General features: G+C 36.7%; 1 protein-coding gene across 1 annotated transcript in view; it reads left to right on the forward strand.

Annotated features, from left to right (window-relative positions):
• Nucleotides 1-18,501, forward strand: part of SLC9C1 (solute carrier family 9 member C1) — a 73,833-nt gene that overhangs the window by 37,940 nt on the left and 17,392 nt on the right. Inside the window, exons 13-17 of the mRNA XM_034990875.1 lie at nt 2,265-2,431; nt 4,198-4,323; nt 7,474-7,571; nt 10,845-10,964; nt 17,677-17,872. Coding sequence (XP_034846766.1) covers nt 2,265-2,431; nt 4,198-4,323; nt 7,474-7,571; nt 10,845-10,964; nt 17,677-17,872 — 707 coding nt within the window. The remainder of the gene's footprint in view (nt 1-2,264; nt 2,432-4,197; nt 4,324-7,473; nt 7,572-10,844; nt 10,965-17,676; nt 17,873-18,501) is intronic.

Raw genomic sequence — 18,501 nt, forward strand, 5'->3', positions numbered from 1 at the left:
GAGCGTGCTTCTCCCCCTCCTTCCCACTTGGGCTCTCTCTCACTATCTCTGTCTCTCTCAAATAAATAAATTTTTTAAAAAAGCATATGAACAGTTTAGGCCAATAAGCTTGTAAATTTAAAAAGATTACTTATTTGCATTAGTCTAGTTTAAATAAAATAATACAATAAGTTTATTCAATTATTCAACAAACTTTTATTGAAAGCCTTCTATCTGCCAGGCACTACTCTAACTGATAATGATGCATTATGAAGACAGACAAGATTTCTATATCCATGGAGCTTACATTGGAGAAAGGAGAAACAGACAGTTAACAGGTCATATGAGGCAGGACCAGAGAGTCATATGCACATCAAAGTAAACAAATCACACATACATAAGATAGAAAATTCAATGGGTGCTAGGTTCCTGAGGAAGCTAGAAACTGAGTGTGTTCAAGGAAAGAGGGTTTGACCCTTTGAGAACAAGCAGATAGTGGAGAATGTCCAGATGGGAGAGGTAGAAAGGAGTTAAGTAATGAAGGGCCTCAGATTTTAAGATTTTATTCTAAGGGCAAGAGGAGTTCCTTGGCCAGTTTTAAGCAAGTAAATGTAATTATATGGTTAACTCTTGTTTTGTGGATAACTGATCACATGGTATGAGGAGCATAGAAGCAGAAATAGCAGTTGTAGGAGGCAATTGCCTTATACAGTATGCCCATTTTCATCGTCTACTTTTTAACAAGGGAAGAATGGAGATCTAGAGAGTTAAAAGTTCCTGCCCAAGGTCATGCAACGAGGTAATGGCAGTTGAGGAACTAGAAACAAATAACCCTGATGCTTTCAATCCATTATATTCCCAAATGCTCTATCACCCCTTCTGTTACACAGAGCTTTCATCCTAATGGCATTTTTAATCAGTCTTGAGACTCCATCTTTATGGATGACCAATCTTTACCCAATCTGCCTTCCTTCCTTGTATTTGCAACAAAACCTTTTCTTTTTTCTTTTTAAAATTCTCTGAGCCTTAACACAGTAAATTGGGAAGAAAAGATTAAAGAGGGGGAGCTTTGCAAAGAGTATCATATGTTCTACTTAGTAGCTAAATAAACTTAAAATTTTTATTGAGGAGCACGAGTTTATTTGCATTGAGAGCAGTGAACATTTGCTCATGGAACATTATTGCTTTCCAAGGAAGCTTCTATGGCTCATGAAAAGGAACTTGTGTCTGATAGGAAGAGTCCTTCAAACCTTAATGAGGTCTGGAGATAAATATATATACTTATCATATATATGTGTGTGTGTGTATACATGACATTACATTTAGGTAGGATATATATATATATGTATATATCTATATTGATACTTCCTACCTAGGTATTTCCTAAATATATGTATATTTACCTATATTCTGTATATTTGTAAATATATACATATATATGGGATATTTATGTCAGGGATATGTATGTAGGAAGTATAGATATACATATACACAGATATATATCTCCTACATATATATCTCCTTCATATGTATCTCCTATATATGTATGGGTCATCTATTCTGTGTACGTGGATATATTATATTATTATAGGAAATTAGTGCACATGATCATGGAAGCTAAGAAGTCCAAGATCTTCAGTCCAAAAGTCTGAGATCCAGGAAAGCCAGAGCGTAACTTCTTGTCCAAATGCAAAGGCAGGAGAGGACTGATGTCTCAACTCAAAGACCATAAGGCAGAGAGAGTGAATTTTCTTTTGTTCTATTCAGGACTCCAATGGTTTGGATGAGGCTTCCCGGCAGTGAGGAGGGCAATCTGCTTTACCCAGTCTACCAATTTAAATGTTATTCTTATCCAGAAACACCTTCACAGACATACCTAGAATAATATTACCAAATATCTGGGTATCCTGTAGCCCAGTCAAGTTGACACATAAAATTAATCATTACACTTCTATTCTTCTGTCTCCTCATCTATCAAACCGGGAAAAGGGACTTTTAAACAATGGGTAAGGTAATCAAAGACTTAATACGTTCAATGTGCTGAGAAGTGTTTTCTCAGCATATGGTAAGCACTCAATAAATATTAACTATTACTGTTATTATTCTGAGGAGTACGAAAGTAGAAAAGCTTGAAATTGTTAATGTTTCCATTATTATACAATTTATGTTGAGTCTTTAACTTCAATAAAAAATAGTTGTGACAGTAGACACAAAAGGAAACTGTATAATCCATATTAAAATGGTGGTATCCTTATTATTGATAAAACATACTTTTCGTACCAAAGGTCTTCGTGATGTCACATCAACAAAATATAAATCACTTTATTGTACATTTCAACACTTTCAAGAGCTAACCAAATCTGCAGCCTCTGCACTCAAATTTGACAAAGATCTTGCTAATGCGGATTGGAATATGGTTGAGAAAGCAATTATACTTCAAAACCCATATGCGGTAAGCAAGTCATATTCTTTGTTTACTCCTTCAAAGTAGATATCATTACCTGAAGTAAGTCTAAATGTTACAAATATTCACAGTTTTAATACTGGTAATTGACGGAGAAGTTGCATTGGTAACCCACTGTCATAATAGAAAGGAATCTTAGTGTTGTAAATTCAAAAGAAGGAGCAGTGCTTTGGAGCTCCCTATAAAAGGTGCCATAAAAGAGGAGAGTGAGCCTGAGAAAATGGCTAGTTTTTTATTAGATTGACAGTGAACAGGTGCCTTTGTTCAGCATTTACTTAGCATTTGTTTACACTATCAAGTACTTGCTAGCCCCTCACTTATGATTAATATTATTTTTTGATATCAAATAGAATTCAAAGCCAGTATCATAAGTTTAGGTGTGGGTGAGATGTCACCTCCTGCTTCTGAGATATGCTTTAGAATCTCCATGGTCAGACTTCTTAATCACTGAAGGGTATATAACTCCCCAATCGGTCATGGCTGCCATAAGGAGAAATAATAAAAGTTGTTCTGGAATCTTCTCAATGCCACTGTTGCTTTGTTATCTCCTCTGTTACATCCAGTTTTCAATGCAATGTTTCAATGCATACTGTATGATGCAGTTTTTGCAATGTTTTGCTGAGTCATACAATAGGAGAAGGAGCCAACTTCTAGGAGTGTAGAAATAAGATAATTTGTTTCTATAAAGTAGGATTCCCCAAAATCCATTTCATATCCACTAACCAGTGCTTGAAGCTCTGGATGGGGACTCAGAACCAAGCCCTCTGCCTACAGAATAGTGCCGGGATTTCTGGATAAGACAAGTACCAAGTCACATCCAATTATTTTCTATAGTAGCTCCCAATTGTGCCTTTTTGCTAATCTGACTGCATCAGATTCATCTAGAAAGCTTATCAAAATATGGCTTTATTTCCCAGCCCCACTGAGGAGATGCTAATAACACAGATGGTCTGGTGGGTCCCAGGAATATGTGTTTTTATTCCATTTACCCAGCTGATTCTAGTGCAAAGTCAAGGTTGAGGCCACCACTCTGATACTTGATCTGTTTCAGAAGGCAGATAATTAAACATGGGGGATATTATGGTATTATAGATAGAGCACTGGCCTTGGACTCAGAAAATCTGGGTTCGTATCCTGGCTCTGTCACTTAATAAATAGCTTTGTGATCTTGAGCAAATCTTCTATTTTCTCTAAGCTTCAGCTTTTCTCAACTGTAAAGTGAAGTTATCCATAATCCCCATCTCCCAATGCTAAGTTCACCTTCTACTCTACCTTAAGTGATGAGGTTAAGGCAGTGATTATCAAATTTTATCAACAGCAAGAATCATGGAATGGGTTTATAAAACCACAGATTGCTGCCCTGTTCTTTCTGATTTAGCAGGTCTGTGTTGGGGTCTGAGAATATTCATTTCTAACAATTTCCACGTGACGCTGAGGCTGCTGAGGGACCACACTTCCAGAACCATTGGTTTAAAGTGGGATCATATATGTGGTCGCTTTTATAAAATGTCAATAATGCCATGTAAACATAAAAATATGTCATAACTCCTTTCCTCCAAAACTGGCAATTATTTTACCTTCTAGATAACTGTGAGATGATGAGGAAACTCATCTGAACACTTTTTCTGTATTTAACAGATTTTCTATAGTTTTTCAAACTAAATTTTTAGGTGAATTGCTTGAGGGTTATGATAAACAGTATGTTAATATTCGTGTATTATTTTTTTGTTTGTTTTTATTTCTGTTTCACTTAGTTGAGCCAAGGAGACCCAACAGAACATCAAAAGGTGAGATGTCTAGACTGTAACAAGGAAATAGATGAGACCCTTAACATCGAAGCAATGGAGCTGGCCAACAGGCGTCTCTTGTCGGCACAAATAGTTAGTACTTGATCATACACTTTTAAAATGATATCTGGGCCTAAAATTATCCTGAAAACGTTTTCCTTCACTAAAGACATCTTGATTAGGCTTACCTGCATAGCTTAATAGATTGTTACAAAGGCAAAGGGAAGTTTGGCGTTATCTTAGGAATCTGTTTGACTGCCAAAAGAAGGAAAAGGGAAATAGATCCATCCAAATTAGCCTAAATAAAAGGTGTTTTATTAAGAGGATTTGGGAATTTCACAGACCCCAAGGCAGGAATTACAGCAGAACTCAACCTTCAGGTGTGTTATGCAGCCATTTCCACAACACCACCCATCTCTAGGTCCACACCAGTTTTTCATGAAAGATACCACCAACTCTGCTAATAACTGCAGGTAGAGACTAGTTTTCAGATCAAATCTTGGATAAAAGTTAGAGAAATTCTGTGGCACAGCAGCATGCTGGACTCTGTGGGAAATTGCTAATAGCCTAATTACCATTTTACTATCCAGGTCAGGATATGGACTCGTTGCCATGACTCATGCTCTCAAAATGTTCATGGTGGGTCTTCCTCATTGCATATGGAACTCTCATGCATGTCTTGGCTATTCCAGCCATACAGAATTCCAAGCGTTCTACATATTCATTCTAACTTGGGAAATGGAAGGTCTATAGGGTACGATTGTTCTCTCTTCAGCTTTAGTCCTGGCAGAGAGGTTGACTCTCAAAGGCAGCTTTTCCAAGAACCTAAATAATTTCTTTAAGCAATTGAGGTAGTGAGTGCCATGAAGGATGAACTTATGCCCATATAGTGCTTTGTTCCACCAGCAGATTTTATGATACCATATCTTTGAGTCACTTCCAGATTTTTAATTTATATAGTATTCAAGAACCCTCCAAATCAATACAGGAGACTCCATTTTAAGTCTTGCTTTCATTAATAATGTGACTCAGGACTTAACTCTTTTTAGTCTTTATTCTCCCCACTTGTAAAAGAGGAAAATGCTAACTGCAAGACCTCCTAGATTTTTTCCACTTGTGATATTCTATGTTTTCTGCAATATACATTCCACATACTTTTCCCTAAATGTTTGTTTTCTACCATTATATCTTTGTTGATTCTGTGCTATGTATTGGGTCTTAACCAGGAAATCCTATTTTTTTAAAGTAGGTTGGATCTTTCTGTTCTGTTCTCCAGCTCTTTATCTCATCTCGCATCTTTTTAGCCCTTCTTTGTTCTAGACGTATTTTCATGTTTACCTTCATTTGCTAATTTGGTTTCTGCAACCTCAATTCTAATGCTCACTGCTCCAACCATAATATTAACTAGTTTATTATACTTCTCAAAGCCTTGAGAGCTTTTATTTAAATCTCAGCCAGTTATTATTAACTGGGCAATACCTTCTCTACTGTTGTACATTAGAAGAGGAAGCACAGCATGATGAGACAGTGGTACAGGAGAGGAGGCGTCCCCCACATATAACAAGGGGAAAGGGAGACAGGCTTTAAATTCAGAGAGAACTGAGTTTCTCATGTGATCTTGGGAAAAATACTTAACTCTTTGAGCCTCAGCTTTCTCTCTGTGAAATGCAGATTAGATTATCTTCCCCATAAATTTCTGGTAAGGATTAAATGATTCTTTGCAAAATATATATAAATCAGTTAATTTAATAGTATGGTAGGGAGCTCAATAAATGGCAGTTATTTTAGGGAATCAACCATTCTCTAAATTCTTCTTACATCTTGGCATGAATGATCATTTAAGAATTAACATTTTTCTAGAGTCTGTTTTGTCATTTGTGTTGCTAAGCTTTCATGAGTTCCATACTACTTTCAGCTTCCTTATTTTTCTACAAACTATGGTGTTTACCTTCGAGGATATTGAAAATATGTTAATCTCACATTTTTTTTTTTAAGATTTTTTATTTATTTATTTGAAAGAGAGAGAGAATGAGATAGAGAGAGCATGAGAGGGAGGAGGGTTAGGGGGAGAAGCAGACTCCCTGCCGAGCAGGGAGCCCGATGCGGGACTCGATCCCGGGACTCCAGGATCATGACCTGAGCCAAAGGCAGTCGCTTAACCAACTGAGCCACCCAGGCGCCCAATCTCACATTATTTTATAAGTACTTTTAGTTTAAGAAGAACAGTGTTACTCTGTTGAGTTCCTGTGTTACAGACAAATAAACTTTGTTCCCTCATTCTTAAAATTAGTTTTACCCCTTTCTGGGATCCCTCAAGAGCAAAGCTGCATTTTAATATCCATAAATGAGGGACGCCTGGGTGGCTCAGTCAGTTAGGCGTCTGCCTTCGACTCGGGTCATGATCCCAGGGTCATGGGATCAAGTCCCACGTTGGGCTCCTTGCTCAGTGGGGAGCCTGCTCTGCCTGCCCCTCCCCCTGCTTGTGCTCTCTCTCTCTCTCTCTCTCTGACAAATAAATAAATAAAAATGTTAAAAAAAATCCATACATGATTGTGCAGACAAGTCATGTTCTATGGAAGCAAAAGTCTTTAGTTATATCATACATTCCAATTTAGGAAGTTAGTCCACACAGTGATTTTTGACAGTGTTCAGCACACTGGGGCCAGGGCAGTGTCAGACAATGGCCTCTTCAGCATCAGAGGTAGTGCCGGAAGCAAAGTGGGCTCTCAATATATGGGCCAAATGAGCAAATGACAGTTTTCTGTACAACAGTGGCAGTTCATTTAATGCTTATAACAGACTGGAGACAACAGAGTTGTGTTGTCAAAATATTTGGGAAAATGAAATTAAAGATATAAACCAGGATTCTCTACTATAGGATTTCTCAAAGTCTTTAATTTTCTAATGTGCATTATAAACCGTTAAGATGAGGATATACTTGCAGCAGGAAATTCCCAAATTTATTTGGCCGTTTAAGCGGCCACAGAACACCATTTATTTTTGAAAGCCTAATTAACATCTAGCAGGAATCTAGTTTCCCACAGAACCAGTTTGGTTTTACCCAAAGCCCAGACGGACCTTCTGCACTGATTGCGAGGTCTGAACTGCATAGAAACAGTCTTTTTATAGAGATAGTAGATATTTAGGGATTTTGACTTCTTTCTACAGACTATTTTTCCATAAAGAAAATATTAAGTTGTTATTGTTACCCATGCTATATAATAATTTGCACATTTCTTTTAGGCAAGCTACCAGAGACAATATAGGAATGAGACTCTGTCCCAGAGTGCAGTCCAGGTGCTGGTAGGTGCAGCGGGAAGCTTTGGAGAGAAGAAGGGAGAGTAAGTACATTGGCAAGAGAAGCCTTCTCTAGGCTTCTACAAACTATGGTGTTTACCTTCGAGGATATTGAAAATATGTTAATCTCACATTTTTTTGTGAGGCCTAGGCCACTGCATTTAGAAAATTGTGCAAGTGAGTTTTCTTGCTCTTTCTGGTAACTTGAGATCATCCAGTATTACGTGTTTGAGCTGCTGCCTGCTCTGCAGCCCCAAATCAGGCCAAATCACTTATGTTCAGTTTCCCAGTTTGCTCTGCTTATTCAGACTTCTGTGCATTTGAACATGTTGCTGCTGCCAACTAAGACGCTTTTCCTTTCCTCCTTTTGCCCCCAAAGTGAGCTGTAGTAAAATACTCTTCCTTTTAGACTGCTTGAATGCCTCACTAAGGTCAAAGACTCCCTTAATTCCTCCAGGCACATCTTCCCAATGCATATTCTCTCTTAATACCCAGCATATTTTTGTAATAGCTTCTTTTGCTGTAAGCCTATGTAGTACACAATGAGTTCCTTGAAGTCTGCATGTTAGACAGTAGCCTCAGATCCCCTTGGAAGGACAAAGGATATATGAGTGGGCTAAGGGAAGAGTTAAACTGCCATGTAGCTACAACGATGTCCACCCAAAGACCGGACATAACATATCTTCTTGTTCTAAACCACACTCCTGGGACGCCTGGGTGGCTCAGTCAGTTAGGCAACTGACTTCAGCTTGGGTCATGATCCCAGGGTCCTGGGATCGAGTCCTGCATTGGGCTCCCTGCTAGTAGGGAGCCTGCTTCTCCCTCTGCCTGCCACTCCCCATGCTTATGCTTTCTCTCTCTCTCTCTGACAAATAAAGTTTTTTAAAAAATAAAAAATAAAATAATAAAATAAAATAAACCACACTCCTGGTACTAAAGACACCAAAATTCCCTGCTCGAATGGTCCCAAAGCTCATTTGTAAGGTTTTCTTGGGCCTTTCCCCTGGGCCATTATCTCGCAAGCAAACTGGGCCTTTGGTGTGCATAGCCTGAAAGCTAAGAGAAGCCCCAGCATGGTGTCCACTCACGAGTCCTGGCTTGCAGCACAGAGAGGGATAAACCGTGTGCGGGAAGAGAAGCAGCCAGATGCTGGAGCACAATCTCATTGCAGTTTAAGTACAGATTTCAAAAACTGTAAGAGATTCCATTTCAAACCTAGCCATACAAATCATTATGACATGCTTGTCAAGGTAGGAAGATATAATACATCTTACTTAAAATTTTATTTTCTTGATGAATGAGGTGTAAGGACAAGGGCTTCCATTTGCCCCCTCGCTCTAGGCTGTTCAAATGCTTATGGGAAAGAGACTGGCAAAGAGGACTGGGCAAATGTGATCACTTAGGAACAATATTATGCACTCTTTAAAGAAGACAGATGCACAGTGCACAGTGAAAGTTTTTAAATGGATGAATAAATAACATGCTGAAAAGCATTATCGCTGCATTGCTCAGGAGAAGTTAATATATAAAAAAAAAAAAAAGCAGTGTAGAGCAATTCAACCCATTGCCTTGATTTTTCTTCTTTAAATCCTCCAAGAAGGCGGAAGCAATATATGCCTATGAAGACCCAAAGAAAGGAGGTCAACAGTGGGGAGAAGGGAGTTAAAGGGTTGGAAGGATTCCTAGTGGACAACAAAGGCACATTTTAGAATATATTATTTTTTGTGATACATTAAAGAGATAAATATTATATACTAATATGGGCAAATGTATATGGCAGGCACTATGAGGAATATCAGGATAGTAGGATAAGTGGAATTGTGTTCCAATCCCCAGAGAAATTCCTGTTAATTACACTTAATAGTCAGTACTATTAGCCTTGGAGTTGACTTTGCAACTTGCCTGTCATTCCTATCAGTAGCCCCTTGGGAAGCTCGCATTGGAAGTTTAAGCTGCCTCACTATCCAATTAAAGAGATCACAACTGTCTTCCTAAATCAGGTCTAAGCAGGGAATGTGATGATAAAAAATAGGAATTCAGGAGCCTGAATTACTGATATCACAGAATTTTAGGATTCATGAGAACTTAAGAAATGACCAGATTTTAGCTGAGACATTAATTATTTCAGGAAGGTTTTCTGATTCCCCAACACTACCTTAAATGCCCCCCACTTGCTGGATCTAGAGTGCCCTATTCGTTATTATCTCCATAGCAACACCCCCTAGTTTACTGCAATTGTTACTTGCATGTTTTACTCCCTTAGTCTGCTGGATCCTTAAGGGCAGAGATCTATAGTTGTTCATGGTTTCTCCCCAGCTTTTAGCAAGCATGATAGGTTCAATAAATATTTTTAAAATTAGGAATGAATCAAGTCCTATATACATTTGTGGTTTTCCATGTAATTACCGTATCATTCTATGAATCACAGAGAATTGAATGACTTCCTTCTTTTCAATTACATCTGTATCCCTGTAGCAGAGAAATTGCTTAAATTTCAGAGTAAGAACAGTATAGTCAATAGGAAGGACAAGGTCCACCTTTGAATTTAAGTCACCAACACCCTCCAATTAAGCCATATTTTAAAGTAGGGTCTCAGACCCAAGGACAAAGCCCTATCCCCCTTCCAATTAAGATAACGAAAACCAAGGGATTTGGCTAAGACCAAATCGTAGCACATAGGTATGAGCTACCTCGATAGAAAAGCCAGCAGAAACCTAGAGACAATGGGATATGTGCACCAAACCGTCTTTTGGGGTTTTAGGACCACTAACTTCTCCAACTAACCATTAAGTCTTTACTTACCACTTGTATTTTGTCCATTAATTCCCCAGCTACCTGCCCAGAAGGTAACATCAAAGAGATAAGAGGATGTGTAAGATGGGCTGAGTGCTTCATATATACTTTCTTATTTAATTATTCCCAACTGGCATGGATATTTTCATGTCTGTTTTGTAGAGCAAACATTTTAATGAGGTAATTTGTTCATTGCCTCACCAGATAATGGGGGATACAACATGAACACCTGGATGTATTTGAATCATGTTATCCTTTTCTTCCCTGAACCTGACCTTTCTATTTTAAACCATGTATCTCTGACTTTTTATACTCTCTCTTTAATGAGTGAGCCCCAGAATCTAAATTAATAATTATATATCTACTTGTATCTACAACTTTGTGACTTGGACCTATGCTCATGAAAGTGTCCTATTTCCAGTTATCAATGGACAAAATCATCTTCCTGCTTTCTGACAATACTGCATTAAATCTATTCCCCAAATTTTAAAGCATGTTTAATGATTACTTCTTTTTTTCCCCAGATATATGAGTCCTGAGACAATAAAGAATTATTCTGAAAGCAAAAAACTTCTTTCCTTTATTAGAAAAGTATTGCTCAATTGGGTGTATAACACTAAAAAAGAAAAAGGGATCCCATCAAGGTAAGTGATTTTGAACCTTACTAGAAATGCTATTATACTGATTTTAAATACCATTTTTATTTTTTTTAATTTATATCCTGGGAGCTCCTGGCTGGTTCAGTTGGTAGAGCATGTAACTCTTGATCTCAGGGTTGAAAGTTGAAGCCCCACGAAAAATTTAAAAAATAAATTCATATCCTGAATACATTGGAAAATATTTTGGACTAGTTTACAATTAAATTACTTATATACATACAAAAAGTTACTTGAAGAAAAAAAGAGATAGTATAATAACTTTTTTTTATTATTGAAGTAAATTTCATATAACAAGATCAACCATTTTTAAGTGTATCATTCCATGTTATTTAACACATTCCTTATGTTGGGCAACCATCATCTCAATCAAAATCCACAACATTTTTATTGCCCCCAGTGTAAATCCAGCACCCATTAAGCAGTCACTCCCTATTACTCCTCCTGCCCCCTAGCTCTTGCATGGCACTAGTTGGCTTTGTCTCTATGAATTTACCTGTTCTGAATGTTTCAGATCACTAGAATCGTACAATATATAGCTTTCTGTTTCTGGCTTCTTTCACTCAGCATAAGGTTTTTCATCCACACGGTAGAATGTATCAGTAACATAAATTTCATCCACTTTGTAACATGTATCAAGATTTATTCCTTCTTATGGCTGAATAATACAGATATATCATATTTTGTTTACCCACTCATCAGTCGATGGACATTTGGGTTGTTTTCACCTTTTAGCTATTGAGAACAGTGCTGCTATGAACATTCATGTACAAGTATTTGAATACCTGCTTTCCACCTTTTGGCTATGCACCTAAGAGTGAAACTGCGGGATCATATGATAATTTTATGTTTAACTTATCGAGGAACCACCAAATTGTTTTCCACAGCTGCTAGACAATTTTGAAATCAGGAAATATAAGTTTATCAACTTTACTTTCTTTTTCAAGATTGGTGTAACAATGTGGAATGTTATATATAAATGTAATTACATATAAATTTTATGATTTGCTTAGTTTTGCAAAAAAATAATGTCTTTGAGACTTTCACGGGGATTGCACTGAATCTTCAGTATCGCCATCCTAACAATATTAAGCTTTCCAATTCATGAACATGAGGTGACTTTTCGTTTATTTAGATCTTTAACTTCTTTCAGGAATGTCTTGTAGTTTTCAGCATACAAGTCTTTGATTAAAGTTAATCCTATATTTATATTTTTTCTTTTTGATGTTATTATAAATGAAACTGCTTTCTTAATTTCATTTTAGGATTGTTCATTCCTAGTGTATGATTTCTGTATATTGACTTTGTATTCTGAAGCTTTGCTGAATTCATTGATTAACTCTCCTGTGTTTTGTGAATTTGCTGGGATTTTCTGTGTATAAGATCATGTCATCTATGAATAGAGATAATTTTACTTGCTCCTTTCCAATTTGGGTGCCTAGTTTCTTTTCTTAGATTCAAGAGGAGGAAATATAGACCCCTCTTCTCAATAAAAGTATCAAAGATTATGTGGCATCCTTAATCTACCATACTCAATAAATACAAGAAAGATATTTTCATATTATAGGGTTTTTTAAAGCCTTCATAATTGAATAAAAGGAAGTCATTCAATTCTCTGTGAGTCATAGAATGATACGGTAATTACATGGAAAACCACAAATGTATATAGGACTTGATTCATTCCTAATTTTAAAGCCTTCATAAAGGTCTACACGAACACCACAAGTGCATAGGATAAATATTCCCTCACTCTTTTCTCAGATGGGCCTTTAGTCACTTTACTAAAAGAGTTAACTTTTCACTGGGAAAAAAGAGAATACTCAGACTTTTTAAAAGACTGAGGGGGGAGTATAAACAAACAAACAAAAGACTAAAGGCTTGAAATGCTATCATAGTTCTCAAGTTAGAGAGGAAGATTTAGGCTAGATGATATATGGAATCTCTGACCCACTCTGCTTCATTCCATAGTAATCCAGCAAGTCCACTGTGTGATTATTTCTCTAAATCTCCCAAGTGTATACTTGGGATGAGTATAGTCCGTGTGTAACTGAACATTCACATTTTCTTGCTGACCTATAGAATAAGAATTATTATGGCAGGGAGGTCCAAGTGACCAAGTGGAACCCTGGCCAAAATAGTCATAAGAAGCAATATAGTATTCCAGGAGTAAAGAAATTAACACCAACATTAAAGATTTAAAGGAATTGTAAGCAATCCCCATTATATCCCTTTCAATTCATCTATCTGACATAAACAAGTCAAAGTATAGTCAATTATAGATTTAAGCAAAAGGTAACATCAAGTGCAATGCTATGCCAGATATGACTTTATTCCTGAAAGAAATAAAGAAAAGCAGTCTGTATTCTAGTCCAAGATAAGATGTTGGAGGCTCCTGAACTTAACTCTTTCATCAACACACCAAATCTACAGCCACATATGGATCACTTCCCTCTCAAAGAAATCCACAAACTAGCTGAGTGATTCCTACACATCAGACTAATGAGAGAATACCTACACTGAAACAGGTAGGAAAGACTGAGACACACTCTCAGCATAAAACTCACCCCCTGGCATTGAGGCATGTGATCAGAAGGGAACTCATGGCCCCCAGGTTCTCCATGAGAAGTAAAGGGTTTGGACCCAACATCTAGTGCTCCAACTTTTAAGACTTCCTCTTGAGAGATGGGTCCCCAAAACACCTGCTCTGAGAGCTAATTGGGCTTATGTCCACAAGATCCAGAAGACTAGAGCAGACAACGAAACAGTTCTTAATGAGCTTGCAAGGACAGTGTCTACCTGAAATGAACTTGTGCAAGAGTTTGGCACCCTGACTTTTGTGATTGCCATCCAGAGGACACACCCCCTATTAGTAACAGAAAAACATATGAAAGCATAAATCTCACTGGTAAAGATAAATATATAATAAAATTCAGGCTACTCTAGGGAGCCTGGGTGGCTTAGTCCGTGAAGCGTTTGCCTTCAGCTCAGGCCGTGATCCCAGGGTTCTGGGATCAAGTCCCACATCAGGCTCCCTGCTCAGCGGGGAGCCTGCTTCTCCCCCTGCCTCTGCCTCTCTCTCTGTCCCTCATGAATAAATAAATAAAATCTTAAAAAAATAAATAATATAAAATTCAGGCTACTCTAATATTGTAACAATGGTGGTAAATCACATTAAAATCTAGCATAAAGGTTAAAAGTCAAAAGTATTAAAAAAACTAATATAACTACAATAATGGATACACAAGATAAAAAGGGGTAAATATAAATTATGACTCTCAACAAACTGGGTAAAGAAGGGGTGTACCTCAACAAAGGCCATATGTGACAATCACACAGCTAACATCATATTCAACAGTGAAAAGCTGAAGGCTGAAAACTTTTCCTCTAAGATCAGGAACAAGATAGGAGGCCCACTCTCATCATTTTTATTAAACATAGTATTGGAAGTCCTAGCCAGAGTAATTAGGCAAGAAAAAAAAAGTCATCCAAATCAGAAAGAAATGAGTAAAACTGACATCTTTTGCAGATGTCATGATATATACAGAAAATCCTAAGAACTCCACCAGAAAAAGGTAGAACTAATAAACAAATTCAGTAAAGTTACAGGATACAAAATCAATATACAAACACCAGTAGCATTTCTATACACTAATAACAAAAGAGGGAAATTAAGAAAGTCCCATTTATAATTGCATCAAAATGAATAAAATACCTAGGAATAAATTTAACCAAGGAGGCAAAAGACCTGTACAGTGATTACTATAAGACATTGATGAAAGAAATTGAAGAAGATTCAAATAAATGGGAAGATATCCTGTGCTCATGAACTGGAAGAATTAATGTTGTTAAGATGGCCATACTACACAAAGCAATCTATAGATCCAATGCAATCCTTACCAAAATTCCAATAACATTTTTTACAAAAATTTTAAAAAATCCTAATATTTGTATGGAATCACAAAAGATCCTGGATAGCCAAAACAATCTTGAGAATAAAGAATAAAACTGGAGGTATCACACTTCTTGATTTCAAACTATATTAAAAAGCTGTAGTAAACAAATAGTATGGTATTGGCATAAAAACAGACACATAGATCAATGGGACAGAATAGAGAGCCCAGGAATAAGCCCATGGGTATATAGTCAATTAATTTATGACAAAGGAGTCAATGATATAAATGCAGAAAGGATAGTCTCCTCAGTAAATGATGTTGGGAAAACTGGACAGCCACAAAAAAAATAATGAAACTAGACCACTATCTTACACCATACACAAAAATCAATTTGAAATGGAGTAAACTAAGACCTGAAACCATAAAACCAGAAGAAAACTCCATGATAGCATTCTTGGCAATGACTTTTGGATTTGACACCAAAAGCAAAGGCAACAAAAGCAAAAATAAACAAGTAGGACTACGTCAAAACTGAAAAGCTTCTACACAGAAAAAAAAATCAACAAAATGAAAAGGCAAGCTATGGAGTGGGAGAAAATAGTTGCAAATCATATATCTGGTAAGGTGTTAATATCCAATATATGTAAAGAACTCATACAACTCAATAGTAAAAACAAACAAACAAAAACCATCACAATTAAATAATGGTCAGAGGAACCAAACAGACACTCTCTCAAAGAAGACATACAAATGGTCAAAGAATACATGACAAGATGCTTAATGTCACTAATATCAGGGAAATGCAAATCAAAACACAATGAAATATCACCTCACACCTATTAGAATCCCTATCAACAAAAAGACAAGAGATAATATGTGTTGGCAAAGATGTAGAAAAAAGTGAACCCTTGTGCACTGTTGGTAAGTATGAAAATTGGTACAGCCCCTATGGAGAGCAGTTTGGAGATTCTTCAAAAAAAATTTAAAAATGAAAATAGAACTACTGCACGATCTAGCAATCCCACATCCAGGTATACATCCAAAGGAAATGAAAACAGGATATCAAAGAGATATCTGCTCTCCTATGTTCAATGCAACATATTCACAGTAGCTAAGACATGAATTTAAACTAATTGTCCATCAACAGATGAATGAATACAGAAATATGGTGTATATATACACAAGAGAGTATTATTCCCATGAGAAAGAAGGAAATCCTGCCATTTGCAACAGTGTGGATGGATGCTGAAGGCATTATGCTAAATGAAATAAACCAGAGAAAGACAAATACTGCATGACACCACATCAGGGTGCATGTGCCCCTTCGAATCTGTACTTTTGTATCTTTTGGGCAAGTACCTAGTAGTGCAATTGCTAGATCATAGGGTAGTTCTATTTTTAACTTTCTAAGGAACCTCCGTCCTGTTTTCCAGAGTGGCTGCACCAGTTTGCATTCCCACCAACAGTGTAAGAGGGTTCCCCTTTCTCCACAACCTGTATCCTTGCCAACATCTGTTGTTTCCTGAGTTGTTAATTTTAGTTATTCTGACTGGTGTGAGGTAATATCTCATCATGGTTTTGATTTGTATTTCCCTGATGATGAGTGATGTTGAGCATCTTTTCATGTGTCTGTTAGCCATCTGTATGTCTTTTTTGGAAAAATGTCTTTTCATGTCTTCTGCCCATTTCTTTTTTTTTTTTTAAGATTTTATTTATTTATTTGACAGAGAGATAGAGAGCACAAGTAGGCAGAGAGGCAGGCAGAGGGAGAGGGAGAAGCAGGCTCCCCGCTGAGCAGGGAGCCTGACACGGGGCTCTATCCCAGGACCCTGGGATCATGACTTGAGCCGAAGGCAGATGCTTAACCAACTGAGCCACCCAGGTGCCCCTTCTGCCCATTTCTTAACTGGATTATTTATTTTTGGGGTGTTGAGTTTGATAACTTCTTTATAGATTTTGGATACTAACCTTTTATCAGATAAGTCATTTGCAAATATCTTCTGCCATTCCATAGGCTGCCTTTTAGTTTGATTGACTGTTCCCTTGCTGTGCAGAATTTTTATCTTGATGAAGTCCCAGTAGTTCATTTTTGCTTTTGTTTCCCTTGCCTTCAGAGATGTGTCTATTAAGAAGTTGTTGTAGCCAAGGTCACAGAGGTTGCTGCCTATATTCTCCTTTAGGATTTTAATGGTTTCCTGTCTCACATTTAGGACTTCCATCCATTTTGCTTTAAATATTTTGATAAACTGTGGATGCATACTGGTCCATTACCACACATCCTGGGATTTTTTTTTTACAGATTTTATGCCTCAACAAGGAAAGATGCTCATGATACATTGTTAAGAAAAAGAAAAAAAGTTTACAGAACAATATGTATGATATAATTTCTTTTGTGTTTACAAATAATGATTACATAAACAAAAAGATTGGACCAATATTCAAACTGTTAATAGTAATCATGTCTGGCAGGTGGAAGGGATTCCCTTTGTTTTATTATTTTTTTAATATTTCCAGTTTGAATTATCCCCATCTCGTGACCAAAAGTATTTCTATTAAAACTAAAAATGGTTGAGAGTTGAGGAAGATGGGGGGAAAGAAGAGGGGAAACAAGCCTCAAGACATTTAGCAGAGGAGGACATTAAAAGGACAATATCTGAAGCAGGATGCCAGAAAGTGTTAGGTAGGGATTGCTTCTACCCAGAACTAAGCTGGGCTGTGTACTATAGATGATTAAAACAGAACTGAACATATAATGAAAATAATTCAGTATAATTATTTTATCAGATAAAACTCTTTTTTTTTTGTAGACATTGCATTCTTCGTGTATGCCATAAAATTGTATTTACTGATGAATTTGAGTACATTGGGTATCTTGTGATACTAATGAATATGTTTCCCATTATAATTTCTTGGATACCTGAGTTAAGTGATATCTATGAGCATGAATTAAGATATTGCAACTACTCTTTTCTTGCATTTTATATAATGGAGTCCCTACTTAAGGTAATCTGAAATTGTGTGTGTGTGTGTGTGTATCTGTGTATGTGTGAACATGTTATATGTCTCACAGAGAGATTCCCTGACTTCATTTTTCAACACTACCTAAACACAATTTTCTAAAGGAGTGTATGAAATTCTTTCTCACTTCATAAACAAACTTTAATTTTTAAAGGTACATTTTTAAGGCAACTCAGTAGAAAACATCCATACTTTAAGAATTGATTTTGTATTTGTAAAAATAAATTTTAAAATGGTATGTGTCAAAGGGAGTTTCAAAGATATTGGCAGTGTTCATAAACTTAGCAGGGTAGTGTTCATTTTATTTTTTAATACTAGATAGATAAACAGATCAATAGGTAGAGTGATAGATACTCCTTTATACTTGATAAACATTTCATGATCTGATTTTTAAATCTAATATAAAGGTAGTTGTAAAATGAGGAAATGTATCACCACAAACGGATAATAATATTGTGTTATATGAATCAACAACTGGAGAATGAGTATGTGAGTACATAACATGATGGACAAAAACAAGGGAAAACTTAGAAGCAACACCATGACACCCGCAAGGAACATCACTCCCAGTGACTGGAACTTGGGATGGATTGGTCAGCATGGATATTGGAGAG

Source organism: Mirounga leonina, unplaced genomic scaffold (genome assembly GCF_011800145.1).
Source record: "Mirounga leonina isolate KUSES-001 unplaced genomic scaffold, KU_Mleo_1.0 Mir_115, whole genome shotgun sequence".
Lineage (NCBI taxonomy): Eukaryota > Metazoa > Chordata > Mammalia > Carnivora > Phocidae > Mirounga > Mirounga leonina.